The sequence below is a fragment of the Macrotis lagotis genome, chromosome X (genome assembly GCF_037893015.1).
Source record: "Macrotis lagotis isolate mMagLag1 chromosome X, bilby.v1.9.chrom.fasta, whole genome shotgun sequence".
Lineage (NCBI taxonomy): Eukaryota > Metazoa > Chordata > Mammalia > Peramelemorphia > Peramelidae > Macrotis > Macrotis lagotis.
Window position 1 is genome coordinate 282,025,110 of NC_133666.1, and position 10,356 is coordinate 282,035,465.

Sequence of the window (10,356 nt, forward strand, 5' to 3'; positions counted from 1 at the left end):
TTCTGTCTACTGCTAATAACTTCTTTTGACTGAATTAAAAATAAACAGGAAGTTGTTGACTTCTTCATGAATGTTTTTCTTGCCTTGGTATTAATTCTTCTAGGAGTATTTCATACTTTGTATTTTAAGCTTGAGGAAAATTTCCTTCCATTTGAGGCAACTCAGTGACTCAATATTTATAAAGGCCTGGACCTAGGCTCAGGAAGACATGAGTTTAAATCCAATCTTAGACACTGTGTGATCCTGTGGCAAGTCACTTAACCCCGTTTGCCTCAGTTTCTTCATCTGTAAAATGATCTCTCATTGTTACTATAAGCCTTTATTTGACTTTTTGTAACTTCTACCTAGTTTCTTTCTGGTACCAAACAGAGTAAATCTTCTCTTTTTTGAGGTCTGTCACTATCTGAATGCCTTCCTTTGATTACTTTCCAGTTTATTATATTTCTTTAAATGTAGCATCCAGAACTGAACATAAACCAAATCTTGTCTGCTTATGGCAGAGTGCAATATGATTATTACTTAGTCCTAGATAGTTCCTTTGTTAATGCAGTCTCCATTAGCGTAGCTTCTTTGATTACTATATTACACTGTTGACTCATTGAACTTTAATTCCACTAAACCTCCCAGATTTAAAACAAACTATTTAATCATTCTTTCTATATCTTATATTTTTTGAAATAGACTTTTGTGAACTATTAAGTTTTTATGTTTATCCTATTTTATTTTATTTTTTGCAAGGCAAATGGGGTTAAGTGGCTTGCCCAAGGCCACACAGCTAGGTAATTATTAAATGTCTGAGACCATATTTGAACCCAGGTACTCCTGACTCCAGAGCCTGTGCTTTATCCACTGCGCCACCTAGCCGCCCCTGTTTGCCCTAATTTAATAGATCTAGTCCTACATTCTGGTCTGTTAAGATCTTGAATTCTGACTCTTGTGCATTATTTTGACCCACTCCTAACTTTGTGTCATCTACACTTTTTGAAAGTGTTGTCAGGGTGGCTAGGTGGCGCAGTGGATAAAGCACCGGCTCTGGAGTCAGGAGTACCTGGGTTCAAATCTGGTCTCCGACACTTAATAATTACCTAGCTGTGTGGCCTTGGGCAAGCCACTTAACCCCATTTGTCTTTCAAAAACCTTAAAAAAAAAAGAAAAGTGTTGTCTATATTGGCAGTGATTAATTAATTAATTAAACAGTAAATGATCTAGAACACATTCTTGGGACACTATTCTGAAGACTTGCTTATGAGTTTATACTGAGCCAATTATGACAATTCTTTGGGACAAATCACTTAATTGTTTTAGCCTGTATCTCTCTTCCAATTTTCTTGAAAGAATGGAATTAGTGACCTTATTAAATGCTTTCTCAAATCTAGGTAAAATCTATCTTTAACATTCTTCTGATCCTAGTCTAGTTACTTTAGCAGGAAAAAAATGAAGTCAAGTTGAGATGACTTCTATTTGAAAAAGTGTTTTGGATCACTACTTTCTCATCAGTGGTATATTCTAGAGTTTTTCTAGGAATCACAGTTAAGCTCACTGGCATATGATTTATAGACTGCACTGCTATTCTTTCCACTATGCCAGTTTCCTTTCAGTCTAAGGAAAACTAGTCAGTAATTGGATAGCTATGTGACTTAATGGATAGAGTACTAGATCTGAAGTCTAGATCTGGAAGTGTGACCTCAGACATTTACTAGCTGTGTGACGCTGGGTAAGTCACTTAACTCTGTTTGCCATAGTTTCTTTATCTATAAAATGAACTGGAGGGGGAAATGTCAGACTATTCCAGTATCTTTCCCAAGAAAACCTCAAGTAGGATCTCAAAAGAGTCAGAACTAACTGAAGTATAAAGGAACAGTAAACAGCAAAATCAGTGTTTCTATCTAATATCTGTTATTTACATAATGCCTTATACTTTTCAGAGTTGATTCTCTTCTCTTCCTCTTCCCCCTCCTTTCTCCATCCTTCTTATCTTGCTTTGTATTCTCTAACTCCCTTCTTTCTTGGAAATTTGAGACATTTGTCTTGGTTAGCTCTCTTTTTCAAACCTAAATTGGTCTATATCAGGAATTTTTTTTTTTAAACCTTGGACCCCTGGAGGTCTATGGATTTATTTCATGGTGTCATTAATTTGAATGGTGGAAAAAATAGCATCTTTATTTTCATTAACCTCTTCGAATTAAAATTGTCCATTTCCTTTAATTTTGAATAAAAGCAGTGAAACATTCTAAGAAAGGAGTTGATGACATTAAAAAACAACCATTAAAAACGTTTTTCTGAAGTTCCTTTGTACTTTCATTGATCTCTTCAGGCAGCTTCCTCTTTTTTTCTAGTCAGACTTATTTCTTCAAAATTTCATTCTTAAGAACTTCCATCTATACTTGGTTTTATTTCACCTGAAAAATTATAAATAATTTTTATAATGAAAACAAGCATTTAATAACTTTTTGGCTATAAAACACTTAACATAAATTCTTTTAATCTTTACAGCAACCTTATAAGTTAAGTTAGCATAAACATTATCTCCATTTTATACATGTTGAATTGATATTTTTAACTAAATCTAAACTCAATTACTTCATCATTATACAATTAGAAAATGACAGAATTAAGACTAAAGTCCAGAATATTTCATTGCAAATTCTAGTATAATTTCTACAATACCACAACTCCTTCCTTATCTGATGAAAATTAACCAGTGATTTAATCTAATAGTTTATATATATATATATATATATATATATATATATATATATGTTTGTTTAATGTGTATTATTATATAGATAGTGCTTTCTACTTTTCAGAGTTGATGCACATCTTCTATGGCTCCTAAAGAGCAATAAATACTGTTTTATTGTTGTCTTTGAATCCTAATGCACAGTTCAAAGAATAGAATTAAATTATATCCTCTGTAGTATCCTTGCAGTAGTGAAGGAAGGTAGATTTTATCTGCATTTGTCATAAGAGAAAACTAAGCAAGAATTTGATCAATATTAACAAAGTTTGTAAATGGTAGAATTTAGACTATGTCTTCAGAACCCTAGACTCCCTTGCCTAGGCTTCTTTTTACTGTTTCAGCTGAGTGCTTAGACTAGACATTTGCTTAAGTCACTGTACTTATTCAGAATTTGACAGTTAGACATACTAGCATATTTAACCAATTATTATTTGATTAGATCTATTTCTTTTTTCCTACTAGATCTGATATCATTAGAAATTATTGTGCCTATTATGTACCAGTATCTAAATACTCTTATTTTTTACATCTTTTTGTTATATTTTATTTGTGGATATGGAGGTTATAATTTTAAAATTTGTAGTTTCATTGATAGAAATATTTTTCTTGCTAAATGTTATTTATTTCATAGTACAGTTATGATTTCCCACTTAGTTAATTTGTGATGGTACTATATCATCAACAAATATTTACTGGGCACCTACTGAGTGAAGGGATACAGAGACATTTGAGAAACAAGCCCATATCCACATGAGCTTTACAATCTTTTTATAATAGGACATAAAGAGGTCAATTACCTTGAAAGTGCAACAAATGCTAAATGCCAAATGAACGGCATGGCGGTAAAGGCCATAGAAGTTCAGTGCAATTTATCATCTCTCTGATACGTTGATAGAAATTTTTGAAGTTGAGAAAACACAGTGACTCATTCTTCAGGTATCTTTAGGATGCTATGTTAATTTTCAGAAAGTTAGCTTTGGTCAGTATCTTGAGTTTTCTTATATTCAAGTCCGTAAAGCACATCCATTTGTGTACTTCTGTATAATTTGCATACACACATATTAAGATTTTCTATTTTTATGCATAATGCTCTAATTTTTTATTCCATGTATTTTCTCTATTTCTAACACACATTCCTTTTTTTTTTTAAATAAAGATTGAGGTTAAAAAATGCTGAAAAGTATTTGACTTTTTGGTTAGCATAAATTATAATTTCTTTTTTTGAAAAATCATCTTATTTTCCTTTCCTTTCTGGTTCTGTCATTTTAATCCTTTAAAGCAATTATTTTAGGGAGATAGCTCTCTAGATGAGTGTAGGGAAAGTTTTTTTGGGAAATGGAGATATAAAAAATTTTTTTAAAATCTGTTTTTATAATTTAAAAATGTTTCTTTTGTCCTTTGATCTTTATGTTACTCTGTGAATTAGGTTTCACTCTATAATTCAGTTGGGGAGATTGAGCTAACATTTGCTACACTTTCAAGGTAATTGGCCTTTTTATGTCCTATTGTAAAAAGATTGTAAAGCTCAGGTAACTTGCATGGGACCAACATTCACTAATCATCAAGACAATGTGTCTAATTTTATTTTTGCTTCCCTTTGCCTTGTTTTGCATATAATAAATTGTAGATGTTTATTAAATGGATTGAATGTTTCTTTTGCTTTTTCTTTTTTAAATTGACCTTTACTTTTCTATTGTACCATAATTTTATCTGACATAATATCCATTTTTAATAGATTTAAAAAAAAATACTCTCCTTGGGGAATTCTTTAATCTACTCACCTCTGCATAAAGATAGCTTTTTATATATATATATATATTTTAAAATGAATGACCAGTTTTTCATGGGAAATGATATAATAATTCTTTATTTTTTCTTCTTTCAAAATAACCTCCTAGTTATGTTATTGTTTTCAAATTTATACAATTTTAGATTGATTTGAAAGCTGATTTTTAGAATATTTAACATATTGATCTATTTAAGAATATCTACTTTGTTTCCAGTTCTTTGTTATTAAAAAGTGCTTCTATGAATGTTTTGGTATTAGAGGGAGCTTTCTGTCTTTCCCTTAATGGAGAATATATACCTAGTAGTTGGATCTCTGAGTCAGAGGGTATTCAAAATGGGGAAAGCATTTTATAGCTCCAGTGGAATGTGATTGTGCTTTTTTCCCCTTTCAGCCCTTCCTGTATTGACTATATTTATCTCTTGTCATCTTTGCCAGTTTGCTTAATATGAGGTGAAAGCCCAGTGTTGTTTTAATTTTCATTTGTTTTATTATCTTTTGTGTGGTTGCTAATAGTTTTCAGTTTTTCTTTTGAGAACTGTTTGTCCATATGCTAGTTTTTTTCCTAGTTAATTTTCCATTCCTTTGAGTTTTTTTCTTTAAAAAGGAACTTTAATATTTGCATTTCATATCCATTTAGACCTTTTTTGAAGTATGTAGTCTGATATCTTTCCCAAACTACCTGTTAATTTTCCCTGTAGTTCTTGTAGGAAAAAGTAGTCTTTCCTCAAGTTATTAATAAGGTTACTCTGAAAGAATTACTTGTTTCCTTACTTTGATTTTGTAGATTGGTGGGGAGGTTTTTTTTTTTGCCCAGTTCTTAACTTTTGTAGATAATCAACATGTTATGATTTTGCCCTAACTATATTGTATTGTTTTGCATTCTCTTGTTTTTTTGTTTGTTTGTTTTTTAGGGTTTTTTTTTTCAAGGCAATGGGGTTAAGTGTCTTGCCCAAGGCCACACAGCTAGGTAATTATTAAGTGTCTGAGGTCGGATTTGAACCCAGGTACTCCTGACTCCAGGGCCAGTGCTTTATACACTGTGCCACCTAGCTGCCCCTTCTCTTGTTTTTTTTAATTGATATTTTATTTTATTTTTCCAATTACATGTCATATAAGTTTTTTTTAACATTCATCCTCTTGTGTATTTATAAGTTACACAATTTTCTTCCAACTCCAAAGAGGTGGCGAATAGTCTAGTAAATGCTGTATATGTGCATTTGTGTTTAATTTGTTTATATATTAGTCATTTTGTATATGAAGAATTAGGACTAATGGAAAAGAAAGAAAACCTATGGGATAGGAAGGAAAATCATAAGAAAAATTTTTAAAAAGTGAACATAGTTTTCATTCAGTTTCTGAGGATTTTTTGTTTTTGTGTCCCCTCTGAATGTGGATGGAATTGTCTATAACTTATCTCCCAGAGTTGTCCTGTATCTCTGAACTGCTTGAGAGGGGCTGTCTCCATCATAGTTGAACTGTCTCTCTCTCTCTCTCTCTCTCTCTCTCTCTCTCTCTCTCTCTCTCTCTCTTTTAAAGTTTTTGCAAGGCAAATGTTGTTAAGTGTCTTGCCCAAGGCCACACAGCTAGGTAGTTATTAAGTGTCTGAGTTCAGATTTGAACCCAGGTACTCTTGACTCCAAGGCCGGTGCTTTATCCACTATGCCACCTAGCCGCCACTAAACTGTCTCTTAATTTTGAGATAAAACATTTTAATCAGATGAGAGTTCAGTGAGATCCAGGAAGATGTTGTATTTGCCTGAATATTTTGGCCATAAGGTCAGTGTTACAGAGAGGTAACAGACATTTTTCCAGATTAACAAAATTCTTTTTATTAATTTGCTTGTTCCTGAAGAATTAAGGAGTAAAGTTTTATTTACTGTTTCTATTTTTTTCACTAGTAAAATAAATACAATCCTCCTTTGTTATTGCTTACTACAAATTAAAGCAGATTTCAGGCACATAGGCAATAAATGAGCTTTGTTTAGTCATTTATTTTGTATAAAATATAGTATACCAATCCCACCACCGAATAGGATTATGAAGAACTGCTCCCTACTAGTATATTTATATTTTTGTGTTAGGCTTATTAATACTTTTCGTTGCCACTTTAAAGCAGTTTTATTAACTCATGACTTTGAAGATGATGAGATTAAGCATTCGTACTATTTTATAAACAACAGTGAAGATACCAACCTTAAGTAGTATTCTAAAGGTATATCAGTGGCAGGGTCATAAAAAAAATTTAGATGTCTTGGTAATTCAAATAGTGATACCACAATGCTGTTTTTTCAAATTATTTTATCTTGAAACAAAAACAGCCTAAATACCTTTTTCTTTATACAGTACCAACAAGTATTGCCATAGCACAATTCGCTTTTTTTTTTTTTTGGAGTTAAAGAAATTTAGTAATTGTGACTTTCGTTGAATGAAATAAACACAATTAGTTTTGCCAAATGGTATTTTTGTTTCTCTCAAGAAATCATTACAAGGGATTGTGAAAAGGGAGAGAGATATTTAGAAATAAAAGCTGTAAAAAAATCAAATTATAGAAACTTTTTTTTTTAGGTTTTTGCAAGGCATATGGGGTTAAGTAGCTTGCCCAAGGCCACACAACTAAATTATTAAGTGTCTGAAGTGGGATTTAAACTCAAGTACTCCTGACTCCAGGGCCAGTGCTCTATCCACTGTGCCACCTAGCTGCCCTGAAACATTTTTTTCAAGAAAGATTTTTACAAGAGTTTTACAAATTTTCCCCTAATCTTGCTTCCCTTCCCCCACCCCCCACAGAAGGCAGTCTGTTAGTCTTTACATTGTTTCCATGGTATACACTGCTCTAAGTTGAATGTGATGAGAGAAAAATCATATCCTTAAGGAAAAAAATAAAATATAAGACACAGCAAAATTACATAATAAGATAACGGTTTTTTAAAAAACATTAAAGGTAATAGTCTTTGGTCTTTGTTTAAACTCCACAATTCTTTTTCTCAATACAGATGGTATTCTCCATTGCAGATAACCCAAATTTGTCCTGAGTTCATCATCACCCCCATTTTGCTGTAGGGTATGCAGTGTTTTTCTGGTTCTGCTCATATTGCCCAGCATCATTTCATGCAAATCCCTCCAGGCTTCTCTGAATTCCCATCCTTCCTGGTTTCTAATAGAACAATAGGGTTCCTTGACATACATATACTACAGTTTGTTAAATCATTCCCCAATTGAAGGACATTTACTTAATTTCCAATTCTTTTTCACCACAAAGAAGAGTTCCTATGAATATTTTTGTATAAGTGATGTTTTTACCCTTTTTCATCATCTCTTTAGGGTATAGACCCAGTAGTGGTATTGCTGGGTCAACGGGTATGCACATTTTTATTGCCCTTTGGGCGTAATTCCAAATTTCTCTTCAGCTCCACCAACAGTATATTAGTGTCTCAGATTTCCCACATCCCTTCCAACATTGATCATTGTCCTTTCTGGTCATATTGGTCAGTCTGAGAGGTGTGAGGTGGTACCTCAGAGATGTATAGAAACATTTTTTAAAAAGAATTAGATGCTTATTAAGTTTCTGCCATGTATGAAGTGCTAGAAATAAATGAAAAAATGTCAGGCCCTTACTCTTAAAGTATTTTATTCTGCTAGGGAGATGTGGCATGTACACAGATAGCATAAGGTGGTGATTCCAAGGAGATTAGCCAGAAAGCTCCAGGGAATTTTGGAGAGAGTCATAGATTACTTGGCATCTGAGCCTTCAAGTGAGAGATTCTAGAAGTTAAGAGATGAAGAAGAAGGGAATGAGTTCTAGGCATTGAGGGAAGGTGGAAATTGGGTTTTGTCAATAAGAAAAACTTGGAGGAGGCCTTAGTCTTCAGTTAAGTAGAAAGTAAAGCTATGTTAGAGAAAAGAATGAGGGTCGAATTAGGGATTTAGTGGGGAGAATGTTTGGAAGAGTTGGAGTAGGAGTATGACATAGTTTATCAGAAATGGATATATAGTTTTATTCACTCAGAAATTTAGCATCTGTGGTTGTTGGAATGAATGTCTGTCAAATACTTAAACTGCTGACCTCATAGGGAGGAAATAAATTCATAAATCATGAATGGAAGCTGTTTTTGTTCTTTCCTACTCAGAGACAATGTTATTTTATAATTTTTTTTATTTTTATTTTTGGCAATGGGGTTAAGTGACTTGCGTAAGGTCACACAGCTAGTCGATTATTAAATGTCTGAGGTCAGATTTGAACTCAGGTCCTCCTGACTCCCAGGCTGGTGCTCTATCCACTGTGCCACCTAACTGCCTCAGACAATGTTATTGTTAATCTTTTTACCCTTAACATTGGCATGGGTACATTGCCTATATTATAGGTGTTTAGTAAAAATGTTTGTTGAATTTAATTGAAGCTGCTAATAGACAATATGTTTGAAAGAATTCATATAACTTAGTAGTTTTCTTTCAGAAGTGATCCCTTAAAATTTTTTTTTCCTTTTTTTTTTTAATTAGCTGGATGAGAAAGAAAGTCGGCGTTTATTTCAACAAATCCTTTCTGGTGTGGATTATTGTCATAGGCACATGGTTGTCCATAGAGACTTGAAACCTGAAAATGTACTTCTTGATGCACACATGAATGCCAAGATAGCTGATTTTGGTAAGAATGTTTTAAAATTTAAAATGTTTATTGATGCTGTTTTAAATTACTTTCACTCATACAAAGTATCCTACCGGGTATCCAAGGTTAACAATCTGTCTCCTCACTTGTGAACCAATTAAGACAGAGGAGAAGAGTAAAAGAAGTTTTCTTTTCTCTTATAATGCACTAAAAACTTAGATTGAGTATTATAACAGTAGATTCTTTGAGAATAGTTTGACAGGAATTTCTGTGAAATTATATTTGAAAAAATGCAGATTGTAAGATAAATATATTTAATTAAAATTGAAATCAATTTAGCTTTTTTTCCCTCCATATATTTTCAGAAATCTTTTAAACAATGTATTCTTGTTATGTCTTATTCAATTATTTGTCTCATATAACCTTTTAAATAAGTAATTTTCCTAATTAATTGTAGGAATTTTCTTATTTGTGATACAGATAGAGGAGGAAATAACCAAGGTTGCTTTGTTCAATATTTGATTAGAAATGGTCTGCTTAATACACTTCTTAACTATTTTTAGTTCAAGATTTAATCATTTTAATTTTTTTCCAGTAAACATTTATACAGGGTGTCCCAAAAGTCTTAGTGCAATTTTAAGCTATTAAAATTATTTAAGCTTAAAACTGCACCAAGATTTTTGGGACTCCCAGTATGCATCAATTTAGACAATTTGGTGTATTAAAAATATTTTAAAATACATTTTGTGTAGTGATCTTTTGGGGATACTAACAGGTTTATTCAAATGTTTTTTAAAAGTGAATTCTAAACAGCTGGAGCAATGAGTGGTGTACTCTTGTAGTATCATGTTCTTCCCTGATATTTCTGCTGGACAGTTTCTTTTAATATTTTTTAATTCACAGGAAAAAAACCATAATTTTTAAAAATAAATTAGCTTAAATGATGTATATTACTTGTATTTGGATTAATAACTGTACACTGATGTTTTCTTTAGATAACATATAATCTGTATTCCAGTGTACTATATTACCACTTAATAAAATTTGTAGCATTCTACAACAGACATACAATGTCCAGTGAATATTATTGTTAACATGTAACTCTTCTCTATTCCATCTCTAGCTTCATTGGAATTTATCTCTTCTCTTGATTCCCTGTTATTCCTCTTATACAGGCTCTCCCATTACCATCTGTTTGGATTGTTAGTAGCCTTCTATATAGTC

At 32.3% G+C, this 10,356-nt stretch overlaps 1 protein-coding gene across 1 annotated transcript in view; it reads left to right on the plus strand.

Annotated features, from left to right (window-relative positions):
- PRKAA1 (protein kinase AMP-activated catalytic subunit alpha 1) overlaps nt 1-10,356 on the plus strand; it is a 70,827-nt gene that overhangs the window by 21,705 nt on the left and 38,766 nt on the right. Inside the window, exon 4 of the mRNA XM_074205924.1 lies at nt 9,027-9,171. Within this exon, the coding sequence (XP_074062025.1) occupies nt 9,027-9,171 (145 nt within the window). The remainder of the gene's footprint in view (nt 1-9,026; nt 9,172-10,356) is intronic.